At 28.4% G+C, this 16,411-nt stretch overlaps 1 protein-coding gene across 1 annotated transcript in view; it reads right to left on the bottom strand.

The window, feature by feature from the left end:
* Positions 1 to 601: 601 nt before the first annotated feature.
* Positions 602 to 16,411, bottom strand: part of LOC136973283 (14-3-3 protein epsilon) — a 31,000-nt gene continuing 15,190 nt past the window's right edge. Inside the window, exons 2-5 of the mRNA XM_067268005.1 lie at positions 10,106 to 10,305; positions 6,647 to 6,753; positions 3,425 to 3,768; positions 602 to 2,400 (exon numbers count right to left, since the gene is read on the bottom strand). Coding sequence (XP_067124106.1) covers positions 2,345 to 2,400; positions 3,425 to 3,768; positions 6,647 to 6,753; positions 10,106 to 10,305 — 707 coding nt within the window. The 3' untranslated portion in view covers positions 602 to 2,344. The remainder of the gene's footprint in view (positions 2,401 to 3,424; positions 3,769 to 6,646; positions 6,754 to 10,105; positions 10,306 to 16,411) is intronic.

Raw genomic sequence — 16,411 nt, 5'->3', positions numbered from 1 at the left:
CTCAACTGGATTTTATATATTTACTGTTAAAAGTATTTCAGTGTTATTCAAAACTTCTACTCTTAATAAATATAAACTTGTAGGTAGATAAATTATTAGTTTTATTATTAATATAGTTTATAATCTACGATTGAAATATTTCCAGTTTTATATCATATTGGCACAAATTAATATTAACACAGGAATTATGTAAATTCATATTTACCAATAGAATCAAGAGATTTTTGCTGGTTAATCTGAGATTTACCAAGTTATTGTATTTGGAAACAAGTTCCATTTATCTTCATTAGATTTTATTTTCAAACAAAAGAATGCATGGAAGTGTATAAAAATTTAATTTACGTGTTTGGCTACTTGGCATAAGAGGTACCTTAACATTTGCTTGCACTTAACAGTGCAACAATTTAGAGGCTATTTCAATTGCTGACTTTCAAATAGCAAAAGTATTCTTAATTATTACACATCAAAATCATTTTAAAAAAAAGTGTGTCTTATTTAAAAATCAGAAGAGATTCATAGGGACAATTACTTTTAATGGAAAGATTGTATAGAGAGACTATCCTTTTTATCAAATATCAAAAAACTTAAGACACAAGCTGAATGACTACAGAAAACATTTTATTTCCATAAGAATGATACACAGCATATCTGAGCTACAGTGCACCACATAGGTGTGACCAACTTTGTATTGATTATTAATGCTGTGCACGTTACCATTTAACTGCACTTTCAGATTATACATCACAAAATTTTTTCCATATGAACAAGATTTGAATTTCTATTCAAATACAGACTACAGATTAACCTACAAAGAACCTCATAATTAAGATGTATTGCTTCACTTAAATGTTTGAAAATACTGAAAGCCCTGTCTGATATTTATTTCACTTTGTGCACACAACATTGAATTTTAATAAAAGATTAAAGTATCAGAAAAACTTTGAAAACTATTTCTTTAGTTCAATAATTATACAAATACACAAAACAGATGAAGGTATTCATGTTTCAAAATTAGAAAGACAAAACAATTTTTAAGTGCTAATCTTAAAATATTTGTGTGAAGAAAAAAAAATCACATCACACTGGAATGATTTTATGATATTTCACGAATGAAAAAAAGAAATGCATTTCACGACGAGCTATTATGTGGAATGAAGAAAACTGGAAGAATTTCATATTAAATGTTCATATGTAAATCTAACTTACATATTGTATCTGCTAATACATTATCAAATTTATAATTATTAAAATTTACATTCATGACAATGTTCCCAAATCTACTGGCACTTCCTTTTCATTCCTTTTAATGAATGACGAAAATACACACCAAAATGTTGAGAAAATGTTAGGCACTATTAAATTAAAAATTCACAGTTAAGCTTAACATGTATTTAAAAAAAATAAACTGCAGATGAAAATTATTTAGACAAAGTTTTGCTTAAAGTTCTTTCAATCTTCAGTTATATAAAATTACCCTAGATGCTAAAAACAGACTAAGATTTCCAAAAGTGTATAGAAATAGCTGTCGAGATTCCCACAAGTAATGCAGTCTTGTATTCAAATTGTACTTCCTCTTAAACCAAAATTTCAAATAAATTTCATCCCTGAGCAGAGTGCTTCTAATATAAAGTAATTTATGGTAGAAGAGGGAGAAAACAGGAACATTAAAATACATTTATACATAATAAACATAGAAATAATTTTGGTCCTTGGATGGTTAACAATTAATGAAATAAATATATTTAAGATTATTCAATAATTTTGTTAGAAAACCAAACTACCTAATACTAATCCAACTTTGCAATATGTATCAAGACAATTTTGCTCTAAAAATGTTCTAATCATGGTTTCAAGCTATTAGCCACTATCTGTTGTTACTGATCGTGACGTGACTACAGCAGCAGCAAGCAATTCACACAAATCAAATGTTACCTTTTGTTATTTTTTTTATCATATGCAAAGACTGAAGATAAATCGTACAAGAAATAACCTTGTATGATGACAACTAGGAACATTCACAAGGCCTACAACAAAACACACAACATGAGTGAAACTGTAAGAAAATGGTATTAATTTTGTAAATGGCTGCTTGGCAAAGGTGCAATGGATTCTAAAAGGATACAGATCTAGTATTAGCAGTAGCACAAAACACTCATATTGTAACTAGGCAAGCGGTCTAGTGTACAATCACAAAAAATGTGCCCACTTGCATATAGCATATTCACAGGGAGATTTGGGGGTGAGCAAAGGAAACAAAATACCCTACATGGCAACATATGCAAATACAAACAGTCTGCATTTCACACCAACAAATTAGTACAGATCTTGTTTAATCCTGAGATGTTTATGAAACATCTTGATCTTCAACATCTTGCAACTGTTCCTTTTGTTCTCCTTCACCTAAAAACAAAAATGTCATATTTATGTCAAATTTATTTTTAAATCAACTCTTTTAAATTAAAGTTCACATTTTTAGAGAGATCAATTTTATTGTTTAAAAAAAATGTCAATGCTTAAATATAGAACTTCAAATTTGAAAACTAACAGAAAAACTTTAATATTTTTTGCTAAATAGAATATACATTAGCTTTTACCTAAAAACTATAATTATTCATGTGATATTTGAGTCAGTCCAATACTTCAAAATGTATTATAAATATAATTCCTTATAATGTAATCACAAACTGTACAGAATACTGGAGACAAACAGTAAATTTTCTTTTGATTCTAGATCTCAAGTTTCTCAATCAACCATAACTTAAATGAATAAATGCATTAAAAGTATAATAAATTTTAAATAATTTCAATGTCGAAAATTCCACAATAAAATCAATATATATATATATATATATATAATATAAAGCATTTTCTTCTTTATAATAAAATTTTTTCAAGTGATATCATAACAAATACAAAACAAAATATTAAAATTTGAACAAAAATATTCTAATAATGTTCACCTTCTTATAATAAAGACAAATATATTTGCATGTAGCAGAATTCACATATGCAATTTTCAACATTGTTTTATTATATTAGTATTCTGTAAATATTAAATATAAGACCTAAGTATATTCTAGAATAGATATTTTTCATCTGATATTCCAAGTTTATGCATTCAAACTCATTTTCTTATTTGAATATTTAGAGTATATTTTTCTACATATAAATTTGATTTTATTGAAGAAATGCTACATTTGTTGAACATGCAGCAGCAAACAGCACTGCAATAATAAATTAACTGTGCCATAAATTTATTAAAAGTTGCTATAGTAGTATTACTATTTTTTATTGTTTAAAGCTATTTTTTCAGAATTATACTGTTATTTAGTAAATAAATAAATACAAACGACATTTTGTAACTAGACTTTAGACTAAGATTAAAATTGAACGGCATACATATTATTTACAGAAAAATTATTACCATCATGTTGCATGTCTGAAGTCCAAAGTGTTAAGTTATCTCTTAGCAATTGCATGATAAGAGTGGAATCCTTATAACTTTCTTCACTAAGCGTGTCAAGTTCTGCAATGGCATCATCAAAGGCAGCTTTTGCCAAACGACAAGCACGATCTGGAGAATTCAGTATCTCATAATAGAAGACAGAAAAATTCAGAGCCAGACCCAACCTAATAGGATGAGTTGGTGGTAACTCAGTCATGGCTATATCACTGGCAGCTTTATATGCTCCTAGACTGTTTTCAGCAGCTTCTTTGCGATCATTACCTGTAGCAAATTCAGCTAAGTAACGATGATAATCTCCTTTCCTAAAAGAAAAAAATTTTAATACGGAAAATTTTATACTGCTAAATTTATTATAAGAAATAAGCTCAAAAATGACAATACAGTATCAGCAATGTACAATCTTTAGTTTAACTTACTGACTACAGTAATATTATGCACAATATCAAAGACTTTCAGATATTGAAAATACTCATTAATTATGGATTTTCTATTGCTGAGAGATTTTAAATCACTGCACAATTTTTTGAAAAAAATTTATCCAAGTTATGTGAAGTCTGAGTTAATAGGGATTTAAAGTATTTGTAAAAAGCTTAATTAATTAATTAATGTGCTCAAACTTATAAGATAAACAAAACAGATAAAATTAGCAAAATTAGTTTATCTGATATAAATTTCTGAAACCAGCACTTAAAAAATTAAAACACTGATTACAATATTTAAATATTCCAAAAAGAGGAAAAATAAAAACTAAAATGATAAAGATAATTAGGATTATTTTAAACCATTAGCTTAGTCAAGTTAAAGGTGTCTTTAGCAAAAAGAAATTGAAAAAATATTAAATGAATGAATTTCTGGAAAAAAGAGCACACCAAACTTTTTAATTTATTTTTCTTACTAGTATGTTTGCTTTACATTCAGTTATTTTCATCTAAATTCTAATGCTTATCTCATTTTCTATTTATAGTTTTCGCTAATATATATTTTGTCTTCAATCTCAGTATTACTGCTACTGATTAATCTCATACATATCTATATATTTTTTTAATTAATAGTTTTAATACGCTTAGTCACTAAAATTTTCAATTGAATCACTCGCATGCACACATGCTGTTTCAAATTTCTGTTATAAACTTATAAGACAAATACGTTAAGAAAAATGTTTTTCAAATAAAGCCTTTATTAAAAAGATACATTTAAAAATCAGATTCATCTTAAAATTTTACACTTTATTTTTTGTATTTGTATTTGAAAGCAATGTTCTTTTTATAAAAAATGTGTAATACTTCTTGAGCATTTGTTTCACTTCACATCCTGATCCTCTACAAAAGCTGCTCAAATATGGACCAACTCTATGCAAACACTATCTGCAAAACATGTTCTGGTGCACTCACTAAAAATGCCTGGTGTATTAAATGTCTTTTGCCAATTTAGGCAAGAGTATCTTTTTACTTTATGATATAAGCTCCCCACATCTGTACATTTTATTTTTTTGTGCCTGCTACATGATGGTAATAATTTACTTAAAGTAAAAACTTACTGTATTCACTTAAATATTTTGTTTTAATAAAAATAAAAAATTATGATGAAAAAACTAAGCATACTTTTTAATCTTTTCACTTGCAGCAAATGATTTTACTGAAGTTTAAATGTCTAACTCCATAATAAAGGCTTTATTTGGAAAATATTACTGAACATTTTTATCTAGTTTTTCTTAAGGAATCTGTTACATAAGTTTGTAACAAGAATTCCAAAACACTTGCATAAACATTTCTAGAATAAGCATTTCCTTATTATATACTTATTTACATGAAGTCTGAGTGAAAAGTAATGAGACTAAATTTTTTATAGTGCATTATGACATTTATTTACATAACAGTCAATTGCATAATTCTTCATGAACATTTGGTGCAAGTTTTAACCTTGTGTCAACATAACAGGTATTATTGAAGATTTATTGTGTATATGTTTCACAATAAATAATATGATGGCTACAAAAGAATGGAGAAAAGTATCAAACAATGCTATCTGGTGAAATTTTATATGAACTTGAAAAAAAGTACAACTGAAACTGATACATTAAAATCTGCATATGGTGATGAAGTTCTGTCATGTACTCCAGTACTTCATTAGCATTAAATGTTTTCAGAAGGCTGAGAACTGGTAAAGGATGGGTCAAGATCAGAATATCCTTCAACTTTGGGTGATATGTGTGGACTATCATTGAACATATGAGATTAAATGACAATTAGAAGTCAAAGGTCATCATTTTGAAACCACTGAGAACATCCAAAAAGCTGTAACAGACTCAGTTTGATGAAAATGACTTCCAAGGATGCTATGAGGCATGGAAAAAGATGGATTAAGTGCGTTATATATGAAGGGGCTTACTTTGAACGATATTAGCATTAAAATGTAACAATTTCAAATAATTCATTTATAGTAAAATTAGTTTCACTACTATTCAATCAGACATTGTATAATATATGTATTTAAGTATATACAGTTGAATTTCTACATAAATTTTAAATCAAAAGGACATACTTTATATTATTACTTTTGTCTAGGAAAAGTCATTTTACAGAAAATACTCATCTTAATTAATAATTTAATAATGTATAATGCTCTGATTACATTTATCAAAACATTTCAGTGATTCAAACTACAGTAGAGCGTCGATAAGTGGAATGGCCGGAAAGTGGAACGATTTTCAGTCAGACTGTGTCGTGCTGAATCGAATGTTTTTGATACTAAATTTACTTCTAAAGTATAATTTTCATGTTTTTTATATTCTTTAATATATTTATTTTGTTTGTACAAAATGAAGAAATAATTTTTAACGATACGATAGCCTCGATGATTATTATAAAAATTTTCGTTAGGCTTAAAATCGACGAAAATTCAACACGAAGCGACACGCAACGGAGAAAAATTTGAACATCGGACAGGTTAATGTATTTTTTCGTACAAAGTCAGAAACTGGAACAAATCATTAACTGGAAGGACCCCAGTCCCCAATTGGTTCCACTTATCGATGCTCTACTGTATTGTATGAGGTATAATTTTGTAAAAGTTATTTTCATGTTTATCTAACAACTATATTTATTTACTGAATTAATGGTCAAAAATTTTAAATTTATTACTGATTAAAATTTTAGTAATTTTGAATAAAAGATTTCTTACATTTTATAATAGAATACTTTCGATTCTCCAGTAGTAGCAGTCGGTATAAGATGTTTTCCCAGAACATCCAAAATATCCTGGCAAATCTCTCTCAATTCTCCTTCCACCTATTAAAAAAATCAACTGAATATCATTTTAAAAATAGTCAATTAAGACTTTTATAATAAGCAATGCTACAAGGAATTATATAAAAGAATTTTACTAGCTGAATTCAGCACCAACTCAATAGATAGGGACAATGAGGCAACTGTGTCAAGCAGCAAAAAGAGGAATCGAAAATGTTCAAAAGGTAGGAGAAAAATTAATAAGCTGAATACAATAAAGTCTGGTGAATGCCCTTTTCATATAATAGTACCGGTGCTGGAAGTACTCTAATGCAACCACTCTGGTATGGGCAGCAAAAATATTCCTATTAATTATATTGAATTTGGGAACTTTTCTGGTATAAACTTCATTTTGATAAATATTTCATGCATTGTCATTACAATGTTTAAATAATTAATATTATACACTTAGATCTTTATGAAGTTGTTACTACTGTAATTCATAAAATTACTTTATAAAATTAATGTGTCTATTTCCATAGACCTTTATTTTAATTTTAGTCCATCCAAAAATATGGAAAGAGAATTTTTAAAGTTTTTAAAGCAAATATCATACCTTAAGACAAACAAAAGAAAGATCAGTGATTTGATTGCCATTTGGAATGACAAGCATGTCATTTTGACAGTGTTTGAGAAAATTATAACAAGTATATAAAATGATGATATTCAAAATCTGTTCCTTGGCTTTTCTTAAGCCAAGGAACAGATCCATAGTATACTTATAATTTATAATAAAACTTTCATTTTCTATGTTTTTAAAATTAATTTTTTGAACATTATTTTGCAACAAAGAACTACTGATATTCAGAAAAATATATAAAGATTATAATTTAAAAATTAGTCTATATTTTCTTCTATATAAAAGTCATTTCTACTGTGAATTACTATAGTAATTATCTCACTAAAGTTACACAGACTGAAAATTAGAAAATGACCATTCTATTGTACCTCCCACGTGAGAGACGATCTTTTCTAGCAGGCTAAGATATAATCAATATCAATGTTTATTTTTGATTTCTAGTTCTCACAATAATTGATATTCTATCCACTAATTTTAATACAATAGAGCATTAAAAACATCTGTTACTACCAGGTTCATTTGATTAAAATTATTACATTTTAAGCTATCATGTGGCTGTGACTAACACATACACATAACAACAAAATTTATTTCATTTAGCAGTTTCTCTGTAAGCTATTTTATTTTTGTCTCAAATATAATTGTATATGACCAAAGCTATAGTAAAATATTAGTTTTATTCTAATAAAATACATTAAAATATAAGGATGGGATGTATAGTTTTCTTTGATGAAAAGTGTAGGAGCATAAGTCTCTCTTGAAAAGTTTGAAAACACTTTTCTAAAGTAGGGTAGATGTACCAGTTTTGGCCAGTGTACCAGTTCTGGCCAGAAAACAAATTTAACTTAAAAATATAATCACCACACATTCAAATCTGTCCAATGAAACAAACTTTTATTAACAAACTTTTATTGTTAACTGTTCACACAGTTAACAATAAAAGTTTGTTTCATTTGTGATTATATTTTTAAGTTAAATTTGTTTTTTGGCCAGAACTGGTACTGCACTGGCCAAAACTGGTACATCTACCCTAATTGTTTAAAAGTTTCAAAGAAATTTTTAAAATTTTAAAATATTTTGAAGAATTAATATAATTTTTAAAAAATGGTTACATAAATCCATATTTAAAACATTTTCTTTGATGTCAATCTAAAATTTCAATTTTAGAGAAATCTATTAAAATTAATGATTTATTTTTTAAAACAAAAATTATATTTTTAAAATTATTTACTGCATTTTATTTTTATAATACAGGAGCTACAATCTTTTTCTTCTAAGTCTGTTCATATGAACTGGAAAAAATCTGGGACTAGATATGAAAAATATAGGCAAAGATTACAATGATTTTTATTTCTGAGTAACAACAGACAAATAAAGGTAAAATTTATAACTTTTTTCAAAAGAATATCAAAAATTGGAGTTAAATTTTGTGGTAATCAATACCAAAATTTCCTTTCACTGTTCATTGGACAGTGATGTTTAAATTTTGATTTTATATATTTCTTTTTAACAGTTTGTTTGTAAAGGTAAAATAGAAAGTTTACATGGGGAGGGGTAATTTCTGGCAGAGATTTGTAAAAATTTAACGAACTCCTTTAAATATGTCTTTGTAAAAATTATTTGCAGAAAGATCCAATAATTCTAGTTGATCTTTCATCAAAAGTTTATATATCAAATATTGATTTGATTATAAAACTTATAAGTGAAAACAGTAAAAGCTACATGGGATGGATATGATTTGGGAGTAATATTTGGTACACATGTCATAGGTTGAAGACAATTGTTATAATGTATCTTAAAGCAATCACCATTTCAAACTAGAGAATTTTTTTTTGTTTAGCACTAAAAATTTTATAGCTTAATTATTTTTATGTCTCATAGATTAATCAGTGTAGGATTATCAATAATTGATTGATTTGAGTAAAAAGTTTTTAGATTGTAATAGTAATAATAAGAAATTATATAAATTACAAATTGTTTCAGATTTACTCTTTGCAACAAAAAATATTGGAATAGAAGTCTTCTCATCTCATTGACTGGTTATTTTAATTTCCAACATTTTCATCTATTATTACTATTTTATTAAGTTGTATTTTAGTTTCTTCTAGAAATTCAAAAATTTTGTAGATTTTAATTTAAAGATAGATTTTAAGTTTCATTTTCTTAAACTTTTAATGATTTTTGATTCTAGATTAAAATTTAAACTGATTCAAATTAAACAGTTTCCTTGCAGCTAATAACAAATTATCAAATGAACATTAAGTTTATTTGAAACAAAACAGATTTACAATAGAATTAGATTATGCATTTCAATAAAATTTATCTAAATCAATTATACTATAAAATCATTTTAAAATGTTCATAAAGAAGTTATATTGTATTAACAATCACTTGCAAAATTTTTATCAATATCTTCCAACATATTAATGTTTCACCTGACACTTATGTTTAAATGTCTTGATTTATTTTCTTAACCCTGTTATAAAATAGTAAGAAATAAAATTTTTTAAACAGTATTTATATTTAGTTGCAAAAATACAATTCAAAATTTTTACAAAAGCTACTTTGTTATTAAAAAATATGTATATTCCCTGAAATATTCTTTTCAAATTTAACTTACAAAATTTGCAATATTCAGAATACTCATTCCACAATGTTGGACAAATTATTAAAAATTTTACTATTACAATAAATTATACAAAATTTAAATTTAATTTTAAAAAATACTATATTAAGTTTAATGGAAATTTTTTAATTTCCTGTTGATATTGTTACCTGTAACCTATACTGCCTGATCATTTCTAGCCTGTTTTCAGATCCTTTGTTTTCTTCCTTTTGCTCAATACTGCTAATAATTCTCCATGAAGCTCTCCGGGCTCCAATTACATTCTTATAAGCCACAGATAATAAATTTCTCTCTTCAACAGTTAGTTCTACATCCAACGATGCCACTTTCTTCATTGCTTCTACCATTTCTATAAAATTATAAAATTAGTGATTATATTTTTTTTTACATATACCATCTTTTGCTAAATAGATAAAAAGTAAGAACTTTTTGATCGTACTATTCAATAAGAATAATGATGTATCTTTTAAATTCAAAGTAGGCATATTAAAAAAAAAAAAACACAAGAAAATATTCTTAGAAAAAGAGAAAATAGATTGGGGCATTGGATATAAGTTTATGTAACTAAGGAGGCAGTGGCTCAAAAAGATTTGGGAATCATTCGTGTAATGTGTGTACAATACACACTTTTCTGAAATAAACACCACCTATCAACAAGTTCAGCTGATGAGATTACAATCTACTACTATGTCATCATACCTTGTACAACTATTTAGTCACACTTTTGTCATACAACTGAATGAGTATGAGGAGGAAAGATAAAGGCTGGACTTGCTAATATATGCCTTAAGAGAAAAGGGAAGTATGGGAGAAGTGGGATTGGAAGAGGAAGGAAAGAGGAGTTTCTGTGTGATTGCTGGGAACTGTATATAAGAGCATAAAACATAACTTATACACAGAAAGTCCACGTGGTTTAGTAATGATGGCAGATGCTAGGTGAACCCACCAGATACTAATTTTACAGCAAACTTTTTAAATTTCCTATAAATGTCTTTATCTATATATATAAAAACAAATGTATGTGTCTGTCCTTCATGCATTACCACACCATTTATCCAATTGCCATGAAACTTCGGGAAGTTGTTTAATACATTCCCGCGAAGGTTTCTGGCATATGTGAAGACCACTATTTCCCCCCTTTCAAAAATATATTTATATATGGATTAAGGCTTTTATGTCTAACAGATGGCGCTAACTTCCGACGACCTAAGTTTGCTTTTCTGTGAGAATGGACTAAAGCAGATAATTTTCTATCTATCTATATAAATAAAATATAACGTTCGTTTGTTCCTACCGATTCCTTTGAAATTTTGACACAACGTTGCATTCAAATACGCACGTGTTTTTATATAATATACATGTCGAAATTCCCCCCACTGGGGGGAGATGAACAGGATTAAGGCTTACCGTGAAGAACTCTGCTTCTATTATACTACTTTACATGCAGTTTTTTGCATTTTTGATTGCATTTTAATAGGTTACATCAACAGAATATACACTAAAAAGGGATTTTTCGATATTCCCTTGCGGGGGAGAGGGACAGGATTAAGGCTTACTGTGAAGAACTTGGCTTCTATTATACTATTTTAGATGCATTTTTGATTGCGTTTTAATAGGGTACGTCAAGAGAATGTACACTAAGAAGGGATTTTTTGAAATTCTCCCACAAAGGAAGTGTTATACATTTGTAATAGATACATTTTGAGCCACAACGTGTGGCCAGGTCAGCTAGTTGTCAATAAAGTTGTTGAGGCACAAGGCTGGGTTAGTCCATTCTTCTTAATTTTTTTCATACAATTGAACATATGAAAAAAAATTGGCTAGTGTCATTAGCTTTAGACATTGTTTTCACAAGGAATGTACCATACCTCCCACATTGGTCAAAGGCAGCAGTTGCATCTTGAGCATAGTGGGACATTGGCTAAAATAGAGATATCAATCAAAGCCTTCAAAGCTTTGAATTTTTTTGGAATTTTAGGCTTTGAAGCTTTGGGAAAAAATGAGCCAAAGTTACAATATAATTCAAACAACTATTACAATTAATAATCAAACAATAGTAAAAGTAAACTTCAAAGCAGAAGAAATTAAAATGACAATGTTGACATGCAAACATAGTGAAAATGTAGAGAAACTTTGATTAAAACTATCAAACCTACATCAATTGATAGTGAAAGATTTTCCTCAATTTGTGGTAACATTAAAAAAAAAAAAGTTAAGATTTGATTCTCTCCTAGTCTTTTTAACACTTTAATATACAGGTAACCGCCGTATAACATGGGCGTTACATTCCAAAAAATTGCCGTGTTATACGAAACACAGAACTAATACGAGAAGGGGGGGTTAGGTTCCAAAAATTAAAAAACATGCTATTATATTTTCATAATTAAGATAAATATCTCTATTAAAATTTTCTTAAGTGATACATATTAATATAAATTATACAATGTTTTCTTCGTCATCACTAAGCACTATTAACTGAGGGCATTTTCTTTTTGGCATGTTATCCTTATCCTCTGAGCATTTTTCTGTATTATCTTCAGATACATGCTTTACCTTTTGCAAAAAGTATGTAATTTTAGATTGCTTGCTTTTAGTTAAAAGATCTTTATAAATTTCCTTATATGGTGCTAAGCACTTATAAAGAATAAAGCAAGTATGGAATAAGGGAAAAACATCTGGCAACATCAAAAGCAGAAGCTTCAAGATCTGGCAACATTGAAACAAGTTTCGAGAAGGACCATGTGTATCGACAGAAGGCGAGAAAAGAAAATTTGCATACTTAAGTACTAACAGTTCACAAAAATAATAATTTTCATGAACTACTAGTACTTAAGTATGTAAAAATTTATTAAATTTCATGTTGTACGAGGGTTTTATCTAATTCTTGAACTGTGTCAGTGTGAATTCGTGCTATAAAAGTGCCATGTTATACGGGGGTTACCTGTACTTAACTTTTTATTTGAAAAAATACCAAATCTGTTTAATAATCAAACAACTGAAATTCTAAACTAAATTCGAATAAAGCTTGTTTCTAAAATTTCTAGTCTGTATTTATGAATTTATTCATTTCTAGTAACAAGTAAAACGGCAAAGCTGTATTTGGGACAAGACTATGTCTCGGAGACTCACTACTAAGTGGAATCACCTTGACGCTCAAGCGGGTCTCGTTCTCATTCTCCAATCTTCTTGGTATCGCTTGTTTTGAGCGCAATCGTTCAAACTTCGCCGACCATGACCACGAGGTCGTCCACCATGCATTTTCAGTGAAATTAACCCATCCAGGTATACCCTATCCAATGTCTAAATTTCTCTTCATTGCATGATGACCAGGGTTGAATTTTTGTCAATGCGTAATGAAAATTTCCAGTTTTTGAAAAAAATAATCGTGGCTATTGTATCGTCCAAAACTATTTTTTTTATTTTGCACAAACAATATACAGTTTAACCTGATTATAACATCATTGGATGTAACGACAACCCTAATATAACATCTTTAGTGGTGTGGCTAAAATCTGTACATGGCATGTCCTACCTTGTCCGTGATGTCCACGTTGACCTCAACCAGGTGTTCTGCATCTTTTGTTCTGCCGGTAAAAATTAGCTGAGAAACTGATAATTTACTTAATTTGTATCAACTACACGATATTTACAATAGTGTCGAGATATAATATAAATCCAAGATCGGCACGGCTGTCAAATAAAAAGGTTAACTAAATGAAGTAAAAAGTTCTCTCTCCTCGTTAGAGTTTAGGAGCAAAGTGAGATCAAAGGGCGAAGGTCACACAGTGGCACCCTCTGCCCTACACATCAAATTTTTATTGGTCCCACGATTTTACTATACTAGATAATGTTAAAAAAAAAAACCCACTTGTAATGAGATAAAACCATTTTATCATCTTATCATCATATTTGAAGCACTCCCAAATTTACAAAATTAGATTACAAATTTTATTTAACATAGAAGATACTATGTGTTCAGTCCTAAGGTCAGAGTTCACTTCTTAGAATGACTGTGGGTGGTACACTCCCCACCTGACTTCGGTGGGGTGAGGTGCCTGTTTTGCCTGTTTGTAGAAGAGGGTTGCCAGTTTGTATTTTATTTTGACTCGGTTCTCGGTCCCCTGACTACCTACAAGTTTGGATTTTTTTATGCGCAAATGATTTGGGCACCTAATACTCTTACCTATAATCATGCTTTTGAAATGACCATATGTATAAAAGTTCCAATGTGAAGTTTACCTGTCAGCAAATTTCTAAAGGTAAATTTTTCAATAATTTTTTTACATTTATCATCTTTTACACCTGCCATTTTTAAAAGTTAAATGAACGATTTTTCAAAAAAATAAAAATTGGACTCTAATAAGCAATGCACATGGAACAAAATCTACATGTTCAATTTTTTTTGTTATATGTACAAGAATTGAAAGTTATTCTGGATTTTTAGTTTACATACCCATACAATTTTGAAAATTTAATTATCTTATAAAGCTTTGATTAAAAGAACAAACTAGAATATATTAATTTCCTTTCACAAGACAGAATACTTCTTGTGCTTACATCTGATATGCAGACTATAAAGATCTTGGTATAAGCAAAGCAACAATTTAGTATTGGTATCAATTAAACAGTTCATGATTGAAGTTTAGTTCATTGTGAAAAAAATGAATAAATTTAGTCCAAATAAAGTAAGAAACAATCAAAATAATGCAACTAGTTTCTTTTATTACAAAAAAAAAAAGAAATTTCATAAGTAATATTTAATAAATTTTTCTAAATATAAACAAATACTATATTTTGATTAAACTTAAAGCTGGGTATCGACATGAATGATTTCACCAAACCAGCACAAAAATCACATGACTTCCACATAATTGCCATCAACAACATAATTTGTACTTCATTTGTATGTTTTCTGATGGGAAGGAGAATAAATCAAAAATGGAGGATAACAATGCAATCATCTTAGCGACGTAGTGGTGGATACACCGCTGTATGTCGCTAAGTTTTCTTATTTATCCAAAACCACTGAACACTCTTAGTTCATCACAGATTCACATTTGACCAACAGGCTGGCCATGTGGAGTTTTCCAGGTTTTCTTCTTGTGTGTAATACCTAAATATGAACAATTTTCCCATAGAAAGTCCTCCCAGGAGACATCACCTTAACAGACTGTCTATTTGTTATATTACCTTATCCATTAATCAAGATCCTTCATTGATGTTTTGAAACAAACAACATTCTTATGAACCAATTTTACAGCAGAGTCAACTTGTTTTAACAAATACTTAGATATTTTACATTGTTAATTAATAAGCTGATCAATTTCAAATTTAGGTCTGCAAGATATTTTGTCATGACTACAAGTGCCAATTCTCTGCATTAAATACTTCAATGGTCTAATTTCAAACTACTGGTTAGGTCTCCACATTCCAACTGTAAGAACCCACAATACATCTTGCTTCTTCATCCCGTATTTTTGCCCCCCTCTCTAACAGATATTTTTTTTTACCATATAGCATCTCATATACAGCCTGTGGAACCATACCTATATCGCGATTTGAATTTAAAAAAAAAATAAGTGTAAATTATTTTGTGTTACACATAATGTAACTTTTGTTTTGCTATGTTTTTAATTTTTAGTATATCTTTTATAATTTATTATTTTATTGGGAATCTATCTTTCTTCTTATCTGGGGTGGAATACAATCGTCTTCTGACATTTCCAATTGTACTAAATAAATAAATAATTTAGCCTGTCATATTCTACTAGATCAGCAGTTCCCAACCAGTGGTCCGCAAGAGCTAAAATATGGTCCACGAAAGATTTAAAACTTTTATTCATTTTAAATTATTATTCCCACATTGATACAAACTGAATTTAATTTTTACTAAAAATGTTGTGTTTTCTATTATAATAGTACTGTTAAAGCATGTTACTCTCAAGTTTAACAATGTTAAAAGTTTTGGTTAAAGTTTATTTTTAGATTAACACAGTTTATTTTTCTCAAATCTTGTCCCTGCTAACAACAATGAAATCAAAGTAATCCCTGGTCAAAAAAAGGTTGGGAACTGCTGTTCTAGATGAATGACAGCCTTTCTTTTGCTTTTCATGAATGTCTTTTTCTCTCCTATCAGTGATTGGAATAATGCATACTGTAATGTCATCACTCTGCTGAGTCAACTAGTGTGACTAATAAATTATACTGTGTTCTAATAGTTTTGAGTTGTCAGTATTTGAGATCTTTTTGTTGATATGAAATTCATAATTACAATAGTTATTATTATTACGTGTTTCATAATTTATTGTAAAATTTCACTTTCATTATTAAAATGTTTGATATAACAATACATGTAGATACAACAATTTTACTTCTAAATAAAGAAGTAGGATAATATTAGTAGGTAATTTACTATCTTAAAATATATATCAGACTTTTCTAGCAACTAATAAGCT

This window comes from Centruroides vittatus, unplaced genomic scaffold, assembly GCF_030686945.1.
Source record: "Centruroides vittatus isolate TY-2023 unplaced genomic scaffold, ASM3068694v2 contig_1074, whole genome shotgun sequence".
Lineage (NCBI taxonomy): Eukaryota > Metazoa > Arthropoda > Arachnida > Scorpiones > Buthidae > Centruroides > Centruroides vittatus.
Note: the sequence above shows the minus strand (reverse complement) of the source record. Positions and strands in the feature narration are given on the sequence as shown.